Genomic DNA, 18,440 nt, shown 5'->3' with positions numbered 1-18,440 from the left:
TGCTAAAGCCATCCTCGACACCGGGGTGCAGGTCAAGTTGTTGTACAGTTTGTTTTACAACCAGCATCTGAAGCATTTACCCTTGACAACCGTAAGTGCACCGGAGATTTGGGGTACCAGTGCCAGTAATTATCCAGAGGACGATGATTGGTTGGTGACCAATCTCTCACGGTGGTGTCTGAAAAGAGGATGCTGTCCAAGTTGCATGCCATCTTGGACAATGTACTGGGTGGGCACAGGAGTACATTCAGCCAGAGACTCATTCCATCTACATAATGTACTGGGTGGGCACAGGAGTACATTCAGCCAGAGACTCATGCCATCGAGATGCAACACAGAGCGTAATAGGAAGTCATTCCTGCCTGTGGCCATCAAACTTTACAACTCCTCCCTTGGAGGGTCAGACGCCCTGGTCCTGGACTTATTTCATAATTTACATATTACTATTTAACTATTTATAGTTCTATTACTATTTATTATTTATGGTGCAACTGTAACAAAAACCAATTTCCCCCGGGATCAATAAAGTATGACTATGACTATGACCCTGGAGTTCATGGGGGCATTGTCTGGGCACCCAGTGTGTCGAGTTGCTTCTGAGGACGTGTGTAGCAGCCTTGAGCCGGTACCAAATTTAAACGAGACCCAACTATGGTACGGCCTGGGGGAAGTATCTGAGGGTGAGACCCTCTTAGTAGACACTCCAAAATATCATGAGGGAGGGGAGTTGACCGCTGAAGACACCTCAGTGAGAGAGAGGTCACGGCGACTGGACCCTGGAGCCGTGGAAGACGTAGGCAGCATGTGTGTGGATTATAGGACCTGGTTTAATGTGCTGGACCTGAGGAGTGGATGTTGCCAGATCCCAATAAGCGAGGCCGATGAGAAGACGGCCGTTATTGGTTCCCTAGGATTCTTCCGATCCGAAAGGATGCCAAAGAGCCTATCCGGAGCCCCTGCAACCTTCCCGCGGGGCATGAGGAAGACCATGGGAGAAGTGAAGGTCTTTTGGCATATGTGGATGACTGCCTCGAGCTTGGATTCGCCTGGGGGGATTATGAGGCGAGGCAAGTGGCTAAGCCCAGGTGACAACGAGTTAAACAATTAAAACTTTCTTTGGACGAGTGCGAGGTCTGGAGAAAGAAGCAGTTCGGGGAAAAGCAACCGAAGCGAAGTGTAAAATGTGGAGTAGTTGTTAGCCGGCGGAGTTTGGTGCAATCAGAGAAAAATGACCTGACATACCAGTTGAACTTCCTGGTGTTGGAACAGACGGTGGCGGACCTGGGAAGGGAAACCCAGGTCGTCAATCGGAAGGAGACACTGGGGAGAGAGGGGATGACCATTGAAGACTTGGAGTTCATGCTCGTCAAAGTGGAGACGGGGAAACGGAATTCCGAGCCAACACTGCAGTCATGTACTGAGGAATTAATCCAGAGAGACGAAATAATGACCCACCTTTGAAAGGATCAGCAGAAACTCAAGACATTGATCCAGAAAAGATTGGAAGACTTACAAGGTGGGGAAGACCAAGGAAGCTGTCTGACTAAGGCCAACAGAAAACCAACAGTCCAGAGAGGGGAGTTTGACTACACTTCCAAGGAGGTGAAGCAATTGAGGACAGATCTCGGAAAAGGGAAGCGGACGCTTGAAAGGAACCTGAAGATAACTATCCACAGTTTAAATGAAGTGGAAAAACTGGAGGCTGAACATCCTTTAACTGCTGCTTTTCAGGTCAGGGTGGAAGAAGCTGGTGGGGTAACTGCGTCCCAGATTGAGGTGGCCAAGAAGCGCGAGTCAGAACTGCTGAGACTGGGGCGAGAGTTGGAGAAAATCAAACCGCAGCTATCAATCCAGGAAATGATGAAGAATACGGATTCAAAGGATGATGTGCTGGACATGTGGTACATGCTGTCTTTCGCTAACTTCCCTGTGATTGAAGAAGAGACCTTTCGCCCTTCTCCCACGTAGTGGGGAGGGTTAGCTGTGGGCAGCCTGGGTTACAGCAGGGTCAGGAAGGAAAAGAAGCAGGGCTCCGGACACGGGACAGGGGGCTCCGAGTTGCAGTGGAGGCATGAGTGAGGGATTGAGAGAGAATTTGGCAAGCTGACCCGAGGTATCCCCCCCAGTGTCCAAGCCTTAAGGGTTTAGGTGAGGGGATACGGAGGTCTCGGAGGATTAGGAAACTCCCAGATAGGTTGGCCCATGTAGCGCCTGTGGGATGGGCGTAAGGTCCACTGTTTGGGGAGCAATGTCACTGTGTGTACCTGGATTGGGTTTTTGTGTCAACAGGACTGGTTGGCAAGTTATTTAGAAGTCACGAGGACATGACTTTATTTGGTGGGGGGGAGAGTGTAAGGGGTTTCTTCTTTTATGTTACTGCGTAGGCTAATTAAAAAAGCTTCTTTGTTATGTTATAATTAAAATGGCTTCTTAACAGCTTCTTTGTTATGTTAAATGCTGAGAAAGTTCTCCCACTAGCAGCTTGTTTGGGTTATACTATTGATGAGAGCAATTGAACCAATGGGTGTCCATGTTATTCTTTCTAGTGTAACTGTAAGCTATTGTGATGTGCTGGTTTTTGGGCAGAAAGTGTGATGGACAGAGAGAGGATGGACAAGCTGCTGTGAGCTGGCTAACGGGGTTGGACCCCAGCAGGAGCCCGAGGTCCAGGGTCTTCGACAAGGAGAGAAGACGGAGACAGACTCATGTGGAGCGTCTGGTCGACCCCCGTGGTTGGTTCCAGGCAGTGGGTCAAAGTGGTCAGAGGGGATCGAATGGTGAAAAGAGGATCGTTACTAGAGCTCCAACTGTTTCTGCATGAAGAGATTGAACTTTGATAAGTGTGGTGCCTCTTATATTTTATCTCTATTAATTATATAGTTCCAGTTATATCTATAAACTATAATTCATTTAATCGTATATGGTGTATTGTCTGTTATTTGTTGGGGCCGAGGGCTGTTTCCCTAGACGACAGAGAGTTGAGCGACCCTGAGGCGTGCCGGGGGGGCTACATAAGAATAGCGGGTATGACTGCAAGGCCAGTTTTCTGCTCTGGGTGTCAGATGTGGGATATCCAGATGTTTTCCAGCCTTCCTGATGGTCATATCTGCGCCAGGTGCATCAAGCTGCAGCTCCTTAAAGACGGAGTTAGATAACTGGAGCTGCAATACAATGACCTTCAGCTTCTTGGAGAAAGTGAGGTAGTGATCGATAGGAGCTACAGGCAGGTAGTCACACTGGACCACAGGAGACAGGTAAGTGGGTGACCCTCAGGAGAGGGAAGGGGGAATGTCAAGTAGTGGAGAGCACCCGCTGTGGCCATCCCCCTTAACGATAAGTACTCTATTTTGAGTACTGTTGGGGGGAGGAGAAGGACCTACCTGGGGGAAGCAACAGTGGCCATGCCTCTGGCACTGAGTCTGACCCTGTGGCTCAGAAGGATAGGGAACGGACGAGGATGGCAGCAGTATTAGGGGACTCTATAGTTAGGGGGACAGAAAGGCAATTCTGTGGGCATGAAAAAGAAACATAGATGGTAGTTTGCCTCCCAGGTGCCAGGGTTCATGATGTTTCTGAACGCTTCCATAATATCCTGAGATGGAAGGGTGAGCAGCCAGAGGTCATGGTACATATTGGTATGAATGACACAGACAGAAAAAGAGAGGATGTCCTGAAAGCAGTTAGGAAGGAAGCTGAGAAGCAGGACCTCAAGGGTAGTAATCTTGGTTTTGCTGCCTGTGCCATGCTATAGGATTAGAATGAGGTGTGGATAAATGTGTAGCTGTAGGATTGAAGCAAGGGGCAGGAATTCAAATTTCTAGATCATTGGGACCTCTTCTACGGCAGGTGTGACCTGTACAAAAAGGACGGGTTGCACTTGAATCCAAGGGGGCCAATATCGTAGCGGGGGGGTTTGCTAATGCTGTTGGGGAGGGTTTAAGCTAGATTTGCAGTGGGGTGGGAACCAAAGTTAAGAGGTAGAGGATGAGGTGATTGGCGCACAAGTAGAGACAGCTTGCAGGGAGTTTGTGAGGAAGGATAGACAGATGATAAAGCAAAGATGCACTCAGCCTGATGGTTTGAGATGTGTCAATTTTAATGCAAGGAGTATCATAAACAAGGTAGATGAACTTAGAGCGTGAATCAATACGTGGAGCTATGACGTTGTGGCCTTTGAGACTTGGATATCTCAGGGGCAGGAACGGCTGCTGAGTGTGCCAGGCTTTAGATGTTTCAAAAAGGACAGGAAGGGAGGCAAAAGAGGTGCGGGCATGGCATTGCTAATCACAGATAGTCTCACAACTGCAGAAAAGGAGAAAGTCATGGAGGAAGTCATCTACTGAGTCAGTATGGCTGAAAGTCAGGAACAGAAAGGGGACAAGAACTGAAAGGGTGATTTTTATAGATTCCCCCAATAGTAACAGTGACCCCGAGGAGCTGATAGGGAGACAGATTCTGAAATGGTGCAATAATAATAGGGTTGTTGTGATGAGAGATTTTAACTTTCCAAATACTGACTGACATCCCCTTAGAGCAAGGGGCTTAGATTGTTAGGCGTGTTCAGGAACATTTCCTGACGCAATATGTAGATATGCCAACTGGAGGAGCGGCTGTACTTGGTCTCGTATTGGAAAATGAACCTGGTCAGGTGTCAAATCTCTCAGTGGGAGAGCATTTCGGAGGTAATGATCACAACTCTAACTCTTGTACCATAGTGCTGGAGAGGGATAGGAGCAATTTGGGAAAATATTTAACTGGGGTAAGGGGAAAAAATAATACTATCAGGCAGGAATTTATGAGCAGATGTTCTCAGGGAAATGTACAGCAGAAATGTGGCAAATGTTCAGGGAACATTTGTATGGTGTTCTGCATAGGTCTGTTTCATAGAGGCAGGGAAAGGATGGTTGGGTAAAAGAACCATGGTATACAAAGGATGTGGAAAATCTAGTTAAGAAGAAAGGGTTACCAAATGTTCAAGAAACTCCGTACTGTTAGAGCTCCAGCAAATTACAAGATTGCCAGAAAGGAGCTTGAGAATGAAATTACGAGAGCTAGAAGGGGCCAACAGAAGGCTTTGGGAGCAGGATTACGAAAAACCCCCAAGGCATTCTACAAGTATGTGAAGAGCAAGATGATGAGCCGTGTGAAAATAGAAGCAATCAGGTGCGAAAGTGGAAACCTGTGCATGGAGTTGGAAGAGGTAGCAGAGGTACTTTGTGAATACTTTGCTTCAGTATTCACCAGGGAAAAAGACCTTGGCAATTGTAGGGATGACTTAAAGCAGACTGAAACGTTTGAGCATATACACATTAAGAAAGAGGATGTGCTGGAGCTTTTGAAAAGCATTAAGTTAGATAAGTCACTGGGACCAGATGAGTTACACCCCAGACTCCTGGCAGTGTGGAGGATCAGAGGGATCTTGGAGTCCGAGTCCATAGGACACTCATAACTGCCGTGCAGGTTGACTCTGTGGTTAAGAAGGCATACAGTGCATTAGCTTTCATCAATCATGGGACTGAGTTTGGGAGCTGAGAGGTAATGTCACAGCTATATCAGACCCTGGTCAGACCACACTTGGAGTACTGTGCTCAGTTCTGGTCGTCTCATTACAGGAAGGATGTGGAAACCATAGAAAGGGTGCACTGGAGATTTACAAGGATGTTGCCTGGATTGGGGAGCATGCCTTATGAGAATAGGTTGAGTGAACTCGGCCTTTTTCCCTTGGAGCAACAAAGGATGAGAGGTGAACTGACAGAGGTATATTAGATGATGAGATGTATTAATCCTGTGGATAGCCAGAGGCTTTTCCCAGGGCTGAAATGGCTAACACAAGGGGGCATAGTTTTAAGGTGCTTGGAAGTAGGTACAGAGGGATGAGGGGTAAGTTTCTCACACAAAGAGTGGTGGGTGTGTGGAATGCACTGTGGGCAATGGTGGTGGAGGCACATACAATAAGGTCTTTTAAGAGAATCTTAGAAAGGTACGTGGAACTTAAAAATAGAAGACTATGCAAGTAGGGTAATTCTAGGCAGTTTCTGGAGTAGGTTACATGGTCGGCACAACATTGTGGGCTGAAAGGCCTGTAATGTACTGTAGATTTCTACGTTCTGTTCTGGACCAGATATAGATGGGTTCATTAGTAAGTTTGCACACAATAATAAAAAAAAATGGAGTTATGGACAGTGAAGAAGGTGGTCAAACGATACAGCAGGATATGCATTAATTACAATTATGGGAGGAGAAATACCAGATGAAGTTTAATCCGGCAAGTGTGACACGTTGCATATTGGGAGGTGAAATATAAGGGGATGGTATGGAGTTAATGGCAGGGCCCTTAACGGCAGTAGTGTACAGAAGCATCTTTGGGTGGAAGACCCTACCTCTTCTGAAGGTGGAAACATATACAGAGAGTACTAAAGAACACCTATGGCATACTTGACATTATTACTAGGGGCCCAAAGTACAAGAATCAGGAAGAAATGGTGTAGTTGTATAAAGTTTTCGTTAGGCTGCACCAGGAGTATTTCATGCAGAAGGATATAGAAGTGCTCAGGAGAGAGTTTGAACAGAGTTTACTACGATACTGCCTGGGTTAGAGGGCAATTGCTATAAGAAGAGGTTGGACAAGTGTGTGAAGTTATCATTACTAGGGAGAAGGTTCTTGGGAAACTGAAAGGTCTGAAGGTAGACCTGGACCAGATGGTGTACCCCCCGGGGTTCTGAAAGAGGTGGCTGAAGATATTATGGAGGAATTAGCTATGATCTTTCAAGAATCACTGGATTCTGGAATGGTTCCAGATGGCTGGAAAATTGCAAATGTCACTCCACTCTTCAAGAAGGGAGAGAAACAGAAGAAAGAAAATTACAGGCCAGTTACTCTGACCTCAGTGGGTGGAGAAGGTGTTGGAGTTGATTATTAAGGATGTTGTTTCAGGGTACTTGGAGGCATATGATAAAATAGGCCGTAGTCAGCATGATTTCCTCAAGGGAAAATATTGCCTGACAAATCTGTTGAAATTCTTTGAAGAAATAACGAGAAGGATACACAAAGGAGAATCGGTTGATGTGTATTTGGATTTTCAGAAAGCCTTTGACCACACATGAGGCTGCTGAACGAGCTACAAGCACATGGTATTACAGGAAAGATTCTAGCATGAATAAATCAGTGGCCTGTTGGCCGGGGGCAAAGAGTGGGAATAAAGGGAGCCTTTTCTGGTTGGCTGCTGGTGACTAATGGTGTTCCACAGGGGTCTGTGTTGGGGCCAATTCTTTTTACATTATATGTCAATGACTTGGATAATGGAATTGATGGCTTTGTTACAAAGTTTGCAGATAATATGAAGATAGCTAAGGAGCTTGTAGTTTTGAGGAAGTAGAGTGGCTACAGTAGGACCCAGACAGATTAAGAGAATGAGCAAAGAAATGGCAGATGGAATACAGTACTGGGAAATGTGTGGTCATGCAGTTTGGTAGAAAAAAATGAAAGGGTAGACTATTTTCTAAATGGAGAAAAAATACAAAAAACTGAGATGCAAAGGGACTCGGGAGTCCTTGTGCAGAATTCCCTAAGGATTAATTTGCAGGTTGAGACTGTGGTGAGTAAGGCAAATGCAATGTCAGCATTCGCTTCAGGAGGACTAGAATATACAAGCAAGGATGTAATGTTGAGGCTTTATAAAGCACTGGTGAGGCATCACTTGGAGTAGTGTAAGCAGTTACCTTAGATTAGATAATGAGGACATGTAGTCCTCTTTTTTTGTCATTTAGTAATGCATGCATTAAGAAATGATACAATGTTCCTCCAGAATGATATCACAGAAACACAAGACAAACCAAGAATGAAAACTGACAAAAACCACATAATTATAACATAGTTAAACAGTGCAAAGCAATACCGTAATTTGATAAAGAACAGACCATGGGCACGGTAAAAAAAAGTCACAAAGTCTCTCGAAAGTCCCATCATCTCATGCAGATGGTAGAAGGAAGAAAAACTCTCCCTGCCATGAGCTTCCAGTGCCGCAAACTTGCCGATGCAGCACCCTGGAAGCACCTGACCGCAGCCAACTCTTGAGTCCATCCAAAAACTTCAAGCCTCCGACCAGCCCTTCGACACCGAGCACCATCTCTGCCAAGCGCTTCTACCCCGGCCCCGGCAACAGGCAAAGCCGAGGATTTGGGCCCTTCCCCTCCGGAGATTCTTGATCGCACAGTAGCAGCGGCAGCGAAGCGGGCATTTCAGAAGTTTCTCTAGATGTTCCTCCATGCTTCTCAAGGCTGTCTCCATCAAATCAGGATTGTGCACAGCATCCTACTTCACAAATACGACATCATTTCGGAGTGGCCGTGCGTGCTGCGTCACGCCGCCATCTTCTCCTCCCCCTTTCAGATGTGCTGGAAATGGATAGAGTTCAATGGAGCTTCACGAAGATTATTCCAGGTTTGAATGACTTGTCATATGAAGAGTGTTTGGTGGCTCTGGACCTGTATTCACTGGAATTTAGAAGAATGAGGGGTGACCTCATTGAAACCTATCGAATGGTGAAAGGCCTTGATAGAGTGGATGTAGAGAAGATGTTTCTTATGCTGGAAGTGTCTAAGACCATAGGACACAGCTTCAGAATAGAGGGATGTCCTTTTAGAACAGAGATGAAGAGGAATTTCTTCCGCCAGAGAGTAGTGAATCTGTGAAATTCATTTCCATAGATATGTGTATTTAAGGCAGAGGTTGATAGATTCTTGAATGGTCAGGGCATGAAGGGCAGGGAGAAGGCAGGAGATTGGGACTGGGATGAAAATTAGATCAGCCATGACAAGATGGCAGAGCAGACTCGATGGACCTAATGGCCTAATTCTGCTCCTATTCTTATGGTCTTATGGACAAACTTACAATAATTCCAGGTGAAGATAGGGTAGACAGCCAGAAACATTTTTGCAGGAAAGACATGTCAAATGTCCCAGGAAAGAAAGGGCATGTACAGGACGTGTTTTCTTTTGAAACACAGAGAGTGGTAGGTGTCTGAACGTGCTGCCAGGGACAATAGTGGAAGCAGATCCAATATTAGCATTCAAATAGGCACATGTATATACACACACACAAGCAATGAAGGGATATGGAAGGGTTTAGTTTAATTTGGAATAATGCTCAGCCAAATTAATGTGCTATGTTATTCTGTCTTCTATAAATGTGAAGTATATCAGAAAGGAAAGAACAATGGGAAGCAAATGGAATGCGTGCTTGGTTCTTTAATGATTAGCAACGAGGCTAAAATAGCCTTGATTTAAGTAGATTCAATGATCTGGAAGGTGGTGATAAAATAAAGGTCACTTTCAAAACTAACAATTATATTATATTGTTTATATTATATTTTATCATTTGTTCATTAAAATATGAAATAATCATAGTTCTATAATGTGAAATTTAATGCACGCAAGACACCCAGATCCCACAAAAAGCATTTAGCCCAGACGGCATTCCCGCCAAGTAGTAAGACCTGTGCTGATCAACTGGCTGGAGTGTTCACTGAGACCTTTCACTCTTGCTTCAGCAGTCTGAGGCACCCACCTTCCTAAGAAGAACAAGGTAATCTGCCTGAATGAATATCGTCCAGTAGAACTTGCATCCACAGTAATTTAGATTATGAGGACACGCAGTCCTCTTTTATTGTCATTTAGTAATGCATGCATTAAGAAATGATACAATATTTCCTCCGGTGTGATATCACAAAACACAGGACAGACCAAGACTGAAAAAACTAACAAAACCACATAATTATAACATATAGTTACAACAGTGCAACAATACCATAACTTGATGAAGAAGTCCATGAGCACAGTAAAAAGTTCAAAGTCTCTCAAATGTCCCAGTCTCTCAGTACTGAAGAGTTTTGAGAGGTTAGTGATGAAACATTTCAACTTCTGCCTGAGAAGTGACTTGGATCTGCTCCAATTTGCCTACCAACACAACAGATCCACAGCAGATGCCACCATGGAACAGCTTTACAGCAAAGGTGCATACATCAGGATGCTCGATATCAACTACAGCTCAGTAGTCAATACCATCATCCCCTCAAAACTGATCAATAAGCTTCTCCATGATCCCCACCAGCACAGGCACACCACAAGAAGGTGTGCTTAGCTCCCTGATCTACACTTCACCCTTATGACTGTGTATCCAAGCACAGCTCCAGTGCGACTGATGACACCACTGTTGTAGCCAAATCAAACCAGCATATAGAAGAGAGATTGGAAATCTGGCTGAGTGGTACCGTAACAACAACCTCTAAAACAATGTCAGAAAGACCAATGAGATGATTATTGACTTCAGGAGAGCTAATACTTTGACTATCTTCTATAGATGAGTAGTGGAGAGTATACTGACTGACTGCATCACAGTCTGGTATGGAAACACCAACGTCCTTGAATGGAAAATCCAACAAAGATTAGTGGATACAGCCCAGTCTATCACGGGTAAAGTCCTCCCCACCATTAAGCACATCGACATGAAGCGTTGTCAGAGGAAAGCAGCATCTACCTTCAGGGACCCCTACCACCAGGTCATGCTCCCTTCTCACTGCTACCATCAGGAAGAAGATACAGGAGCATCAGGACTCGCACCATCAGGTTTGGGAACAGTTATTAACCCTCATCCATCAGGCTCTTGAACCAAAGGGGTAACTTCATTTAACTTCACCATCAGTGAAATGTTCCACAATCTATGGACACACTTTCAAGGACACTTCATCTCATGTTCCTGATGTTTATTTACCATTATTCTTTATTTGTACAATTTGTTGTGTTTTACACGCTAGTTGAACATCCAAGTCTTCATTGATTCTATTTTGGTTATTATTCTATTATGGATTTATTGAGAATGCCCACAAGAAAATAAATCTCAGGGTTGTATATACTAACATATATGTACCTCAATGATAAATTTACTTTACACTTTGAAATTGTTACTTGTTGTACAATTTTGCAAACACAGAAACAGAGTATTGCAAAAATTTATTACCTTAAGAGATTGTGTCTCCATTTCTTCTCCTTCTCATCCACCTTATACAAAATCTGATGAGTGATTTGATGGTAAACCTAAATGAGATAAAGGGATGCAATAGAAGAGCTTTCCAAGTCACATTAACCCTTAAACATTTGGAATTTAAACAAACATATTGAACAGGGCACTAGTAAAAAAAATTTAAATGTGTACACAATCAAGTTAAAGAGAAAATCTGCAGATGCTGGAAATCCGAACAACATACACAAAATGCTGGAGGAACTCAGCAGGCCAAACAGCATCTAGGAAAAGATTACAGTCGATGTTTCGGACTGAAACCCTGCCCGCAATGCTGCCTGGCCTGCTGAGTTTCTCCAGCATTTTGTGTGTGTTGTAAAGATAAAGCAGCCATTTGTACATTGATGGTTGAAATTCATTTTCATTTCTTAAGTGATCAAGTGTTCTCATGGACTCCTCCGAACCAGCTTGGACTCCTAATATTTTCTGGTGGACGATTCAATTTACAAAACCAAATACAAAATCAAATATGCAATTCAAAAAACAGGGCCTTCCACTTTTAACAAACCTCTTCCACTTTCAATGTAGTTAACACTTGTTATTTTACGATATCAAGATACTTAAATTGAACAAATCAATAGGATTATTTGATAACCTTCCAGGAAACGTCCATTATCAATACAGGTTATCAACTTATGTACAAGGAGTGATTGATAAGTTTGTGGCCTAAGGTAGACAATAGACAATAGGTGCAGGAGTAGGCCATTCAGCCCTTTGAGCCAGCACCGCCATTCACTGTGATCATGGCTGATCACCCACAATCAGTAATCAGTACCCTGTTCCTGCCTTATCCCCATATCCCTTGACTCTGCTATCTTTAAGAGCTCTATCTAACTCTTTCTTGAAAGAATCCAGAGAATTGGCCTCCACTGCCTTCTGAGGCAGAGCATTCCACAGATCCACAACCCTCTGTGTGAAAAAGTTTTTCCTCAACTCCATTCTAAATGGTCTACCCCTTATTCTTAAATTGTGGCCTCTGGTTCTGGACTCGCCCAACATTGGGAACATGTTTCCTGCCTCTAGCATGTCCAATCCCTTAATAATCTTATATGTTTCAATCAGATCCCCTCTCATCCTTCGAAATTCCAGTGTATACAAGCCCAGTCAGTCCAATCTTTCAACATATGACATTCCCGCCATCCCTGGAATTAACCTAGTGAACCTACACTGCACTCCCTCCATAGCAAGAATGTCCTTCCTCAAATCTGGAGACCAAAACTGCACACAATATTCCAGGTGGGGTCTCACCAGGGCCTTCTACAACTGCAGAAGGACCTCTTTGCTCCTATATTCAACTCCCCTTGTTATGAAGGCCAACATGCCATTAGCTTTCTTCACTGCCTGCTGTACCTGTATGCTTACTTTCAGTGACTGATGAACAAGGACACCTAGATCTCGTTGTACTTCCCCTTTTCCTAACTTGACACCATTCAGGTAGTAATCTGCCTTCCTGTTCTTGCCACCGAAGTGGATAACCTCACATTTATCCACATCAAACTGCATCTGCCATGCACCTGCCCACTCACCCAATCTGTCCAAGTCACCCTGCATTCTCATAACATCCTCCTCACATTTCACACTATCACCCAGCTTTGTGTCATCTGCAAATTTGCAAATGTTACTTTTAATCCCTTCATCTAAATCACTAATGTAAATAGCTGCAGTCCCAGCACCGAGCCTTGCGGTACCCCACTAGTCACTGCCTGCCATTCTGAAAAGGACCCGTTAATCCCTACTCTTTGTTTCCTGTCTGCCAACCAATTTTCTATCCATGTCAGTACCCTACCCCCAATACCATGTGCTCTAATTTTGCCCACTAACCTCCGATGTGGGACCCTATCAAAGGCTTTCCGAAAGTCCAGGTACACTACATCCACTAGCTTTCCCACCTCTATTTTAATAGAACATAGAACATAGAATAGTACAGCATCAGTACAGGCCTTTCGGCCCACATTGTTGTGCTGAACCTTAAACCCTGCCTCCCATATAACCCCCCACCTTAAATTCCTCCATATACCTGTCTAGTAGTCTCTTAAATTTCACTACTATACCTGCCTCCACCACTGACTCAGGCAGTGCATTCCACGCACCAACCACTCTCTGAGTAAAAAACCTTCCTCTAATATCCCCCTTGAACTTCCCACCCCTTACCTTAAAGCCATGTCCCCTTGTATTGAGCAGTGGTGCCCTGGGGAAGAAGTGCTGGCTGTCCACTCTATCTATTCCTCTTAATATCTTGTATACCCCTATCATGTCTCCTCTCATCCTCCTTCTCTCCAAAGAGTAAAGCCTTAGCTCCCTTAATCTCTGATCATAATCCATACTCTCTAAACCAGGCAGCATCCTGGTAAATCTCCTCTGTGCCCTTTCCAACACTTCCACATCCTTCTTATAGTGAGGCGACCAGAACTGGACACACACAGTACTCCAAGTGTGGCCTAACCAGAGTTTTATAGAGCTGCATCGTTAACTCACGACTTTTAAACTCCATCCCTCAACTTATGAAAGCTAACACCCCATAAGCTTTCTTAACTACTCTATCCATCTGCGAGGCAACTTTCAGGGATCTGTGGACATGTACCCCGAGATCTCTCTGCTCCTCCACACTACCAAGTATCCTGCCATTTACTTTGTACTCTGCCTTGGAGTCTGTCCTTCCAAAGTGTACCACCTCACACTTCTCCGGGTTGAACTCCATCTGCCACTTCTCAGCCCACTTCTGCATCCTATCAATGTCTCTCTGCAATCTTTGACAATCCTCTACACTATCTACAACACCACCAACCTTTGTGTCATCTGCAAACTTGCCAACCCACCCTTCTACCCCCACATCCAGGTCGTTAATAAAAATCACGAAAAGTAGAGGTCTCAGAACCGATCCTTATGGGACACCACTAGTCACAACCCTCCAATCCAAATGTACTCCCTCCACCATGACTCTCTGCCTTCTGCAGGCAAGCCAATTCTGAGTCCACCTGGCCAAACTTCCCCCTGGATCCCATGCCTTCTGACTTTCTGAATAAGCTTACCATGTGGAACCTTGTCAAATGCCTTATTAAAATCCATGTAGATCACATCCACTGCACTACCCTCATCTGGTCACCTCCTGGTCACCTCCTCAAAGAACTCTATCAGGCTTGTTAGACACGATCTGCCCTTCACAAAGCCATGCTGACTGTCCCTGATCAGACCATGATTCTCTAAATGACCACAGATCCTATCTCTAAGAATCTTTTCCAACAGCTTTCCTACCACAGACGTAAGGCTCACTGGTCTATAATTACCCGGACTATCCCTACTACCTTTTTTGAACAAGGGGACAACATTTGCCTCCCTCCAATCCTCCAGTACCATTCCCGTAGACAACGAGGACATAAAGATCCTAGCCAGAGGCTCAGCAATCTCTTCCCTCGCCTTGTGGAGCAGCCTGGGGAACATTCCGTCAGGCCCCAGGGACTTATCCGTCCTAATGTATTTTAATCACTCCAACACCTCCTCTCCCTTAATATCAACATGAACATCAACCTCACTCATATTGTCCTCACCATCATCAAGCTCCCTCTCATTGGTGAATACTGAAGAGAAGTATTCACTGAGGACCTCGCTCACTTCCACAGCCTCCAGGCACATCTTCCCACTTTTATCTCCAATCGATCCTACCTTCATTCCTGTCATCCTTTTGTTCTTCACATAATTGAAGAATGCCTTGGGGTTTTCCTTTACGCTACTCGCCAAGGCCTTCTCATGCCCCCTTCATGCTCTTCTCAGCCCCTTCTTAAGCTCCTTTCTTGCTACCCTATATTCCTCAATAGACCCATCTGATCCTCAAAATGATTTCATAGTTACATCCTCAAAAAATTCTAGAAGATTAGTCAAGCATGGTTTCTCCTTCGTAGATCCATGCTGACTCGGACCTATCCTGCTACTGTTACCCAAATATGTCGCTATTTCATCTTTAATAATTGACTCCAGCATCTTCCCCACCACTGCTGTCAGACTAACTGGTCTATATTTGCCCGTTTTCTCTCTCCCTCCTTTCTTAAAATGTGGGATAACATTAGCTACCCTCCAATCCGCAGGAACTGAACCTGAACCTATACGACATTGGAAAATGATTACCAATGCATCCACGATTTCTACAGCCACCTCCTTAAGTACCCTAGGATGTAGACCATCAGGCCCTGGGGATTTATCAGCCTTCAGTCCCATCAGTTTACCCAACACCATTTTCTGCCTAATGCGAATTTCCTTCAGTTCCTCCATTACCCTAGGTCCTCTGGCCACTATTACATCTGGGAGATTGTTTGTGTCTTCCCTAGTGAAGACAGATCCAAAGTACCTGTTCAGCTTGTCTGCCATTTCCTTGTTCCCCATAATAATTTCACCCATTTCTGTCTTCAAGACCAATTTTGGTCTTAACTAATTTTTTCCTCTTCATATACCTAAAGCAGCTTTTACTATCCTCCTTTATATTCTTGGCTAGCTTACCTCCGTACCTCATCTTTACCCCCGTATTGCCTTTTTAGTTATCTTCTGTTGCTCCTTAAAAGTCTCCCAATGCTCTGGCTTCCCGCTCACCCTTGCTATGTTATACTTCCTCTCTTTTATTTTTATACTGTCCTTGACTTCCCTTGTCATCTACGGTCACCCCTTACTCCCCTTAGAACCTTTCTTCCTCTTTGGAATGAACTGATCCTGCACCTTCTGTATTATTCCCAGAAATACCTGCCATTGTTGTTCCACTGTCATCCCTGCTAGGGTATCTTTCCAGTCAACTTTGGCCAGCTCCTCCCTCATGGGTTCATAGTCCCCTTTGTTCAACTGTAATACTGACACTTCCGAGTTTCCCTTCTCCCTCTCAAATTGTAAATTAAAACTTATCATATTATGGTCACTACCTCCTAATGGCTCCTTTACCTCGAGTTCCCTTATCAAATCTGGCTCATTACACAACACTAAATCCAGAATTGCCTTCTCCCTGGTAGGGTCTAATACAAGCTGTTCTAAGAATCCATCTCTGAGGCATTCCACAGGTTTCCTTTTCCCCTTTCTTGGGGTCCAGTACCAACCTGATTTTCCCAGTCTACCTGCATGTTGAAATCCCCCATAACAACTGTAGTATTACCTTTGCGACATGCCAATTTTAACTCTTAATTTAACTTGCACCCTATATCCAGGCTACTGTTTGGGGGCCTGTAGATAACTCCTATTAGGGTCTTTTTGCTCTTACAGTTTCTCAGTTCTATCCATACTGACTCTACATCTCCTGATTCTATGTCCCCCCTCGCAAGTAACTGAATTTCATTCCTCACCAACAGAGCCACCTCACCCCCTCTGCCAACCTGTCTGTCCTTTTAATAGCATGTATATCCCCGAATGTTCATTTCCCAGCCCTGGTCCTCTTGCAGCCATGTCCCTGTTGTTCCCACAACATCATACTTGCCAATTTCCAACTGAGCCTCAAGCTCATCCACCTTATTTCTTATACTCCGTGCATTCATATATAATACTTTTAATCCACTTAAAGCAATACTTTTACTCCCCTCACCTTTCACATCGATTCCTATTGCATTTGGCCATACTCTCCGATCCCTTCCTGAGCTTTCTACCCCATTAATTTTGTTGTCTTTCTTAACTTTTCTTATTCTCTCTTTCCTTTTAACTCCATCCTTATATTTCCAGTTCGTCCCCTGCCCCCCCACTACTTAGTTTAAACACACCCGTGTAACAGGGGCAAACCTGCCTGCCAGAATGCTCCGTCTGTTAAGATGCAACCTGTCCCTTCTGTACAATTCATCCTTACCCCAAAACAGATCCCAGTGGTCTAAGAATCTAAATCCCTGCCTCCCGCACCAGCTCCTCAGCCACACATTCAGATCCCCTATCTTCCTGTTCCTGCCCTCACCAGCACAAGGAACTGGAAGCAAACTGGAGATAGCCACCCTAGAGGTCCTGCTTTTCAGCCTTCTTCTGAGTACTGCAAAATTTCTTTCCTCTTCCTCCCGACGTCATTTGTGCCGACATGCACCACCACTTCCAACTGTTCACCTTCACCCTTCAGGATGCCCTGCAATCGGTCTGTGACGTCCTGGATCCTGGCAGCAGGGAGGCAACACACCATCCTTAACTCCCACCTGTTGCTGCAGAAACCCCTTTCTGTACCTCTCACTATGGAGTCCCCTACTACCACGGCTCTGCCTGACTTCTGTCTCCTCGGCTTTATTTCAGCGCCAATTTTTGACTCGCAGACCTGTCCGCCTCTCAGACCGGCAATGTCTTCTGTCCCAACAGCTTCCAAGAGGGTGAATCTGTTTTCAAGAGATGCATCCCCCGGGGTCTCCTGTACTCCAAGCATCCACCCCTTCCTCATTGTCGCCCCCCTTCTCTCTTCCGTTATCTTCAGTGTAACGATCTCGCTGTAGGTCCTGTCCAGAAAATTCTCGGTTTCCTGGATGAACCTGAGGTCATCCAGTTACTTCTCCAGTGCCTCAACACAGTCCTTCAGGAGCTGAACCTGGACACACTTTCCACATTTGTAGCAGCCAGAGGCACCATCAACGTCCCTGACCTCCCACATCATGCAAGCAGCACACTGAATCAGCTGACCTGTCATTTCTTCACTACTTCTCACCCTCTCCAACTGTGGCATAGTCTCCTCCCTCAGCCTCCTTGCCGAAAACACTCAAGACAAAGACTCGCACTTTTCTCATAAGGCACTTCGGTCAACAAGGCCGCTCCCCTAGAGCAAACCTTGATTATACTGGCTGATATTTTGACTAATTCGTTTCACTTGTCCGAGTCAGTTTTAGAAAACCTAGCATATTTATTATTCAACATAGTCCCTTCCTACGTTTACACACTTAGTCCAGCGGTCGTGGAGCATACAGATCCCTTCTTTGTAGAAGTTGGTCCACAGCGGGAGTGATTGATAAGTTCGTGGCCTAAGGTAGAAGGAGATGAATTATTAACTTTAAACCTTCTGCATTTTCACTCAAAGAGTTGAACTGCACGTGCATGTAACAAGAGCTGTATAACTCATCTCCTTCTACCTTAGGCCACGAACTTATCAATCATTTTTCTTTAAGTTTCTTTCAACCTCTTCTGATTCGTCACAAATTTAAAATTGGGACATATGAGTATAAACGAAGACTATAGTCCCGAAATGATAAACCCAATGTAATCTAATTCATCTAATAAATACAACAAATTAAGAACAAATAGCTGGGCAGGCATGGGACATGTACTGTAGACATGGGAATTGGTAAAATCCATTGCAGCAAAAAGTGACCATATCCACATGCTCAGGGGTCTGACTGCCTCTTTCAATATCTTGTCTAAGTAGTTATCCTTCTTCTTGATGTGCCAG

The 18,440-nt window shown here is 44.7% G+C and overlaps 1 protein-coding gene across 3 annotated transcripts in view; it reads right to left on the bottom strand.

The window, feature by feature from the left end:
- The window catches only part of sfi1 (SFI1 centrin binding protein), a 246,468-nt gene that overhangs the window by 115,730 nt on the left and 112,298 nt on the right, over window positions 1-18,440 (bottom strand). For all 3 annotated transcript variants that reach the window (XM_072243230.1, XM_072243231.1, XM_072243232.1), the window contains one exon: window positions 11,015-11,091. In XM_072243230.1, coding sequence (XP_072099331.1) covers window positions 11,015-11,091 — 77 coding nt within the window. The remainder of the gene's footprint in view (window positions 1-11,014; window positions 11,092-18,440) is intronic.

Source organism: Mobula birostris, chromosome 25 (genome assembly GCF_030028105.1).
Source record: "Mobula birostris isolate sMobBir1 chromosome 25, sMobBir1.hap1, whole genome shotgun sequence".
Taxonomy (NCBI): domain Eukaryota; kingdom Metazoa; phylum Chordata; class Chondrichthyes; order Myliobatiformes; family Myliobatidae; genus Mobula; species Mobula birostris.
The sequence above is the reverse complement of the archived record's forward strand: the minus strand, read 5'-3'. Positions and strand labels throughout refer to the sequence as shown.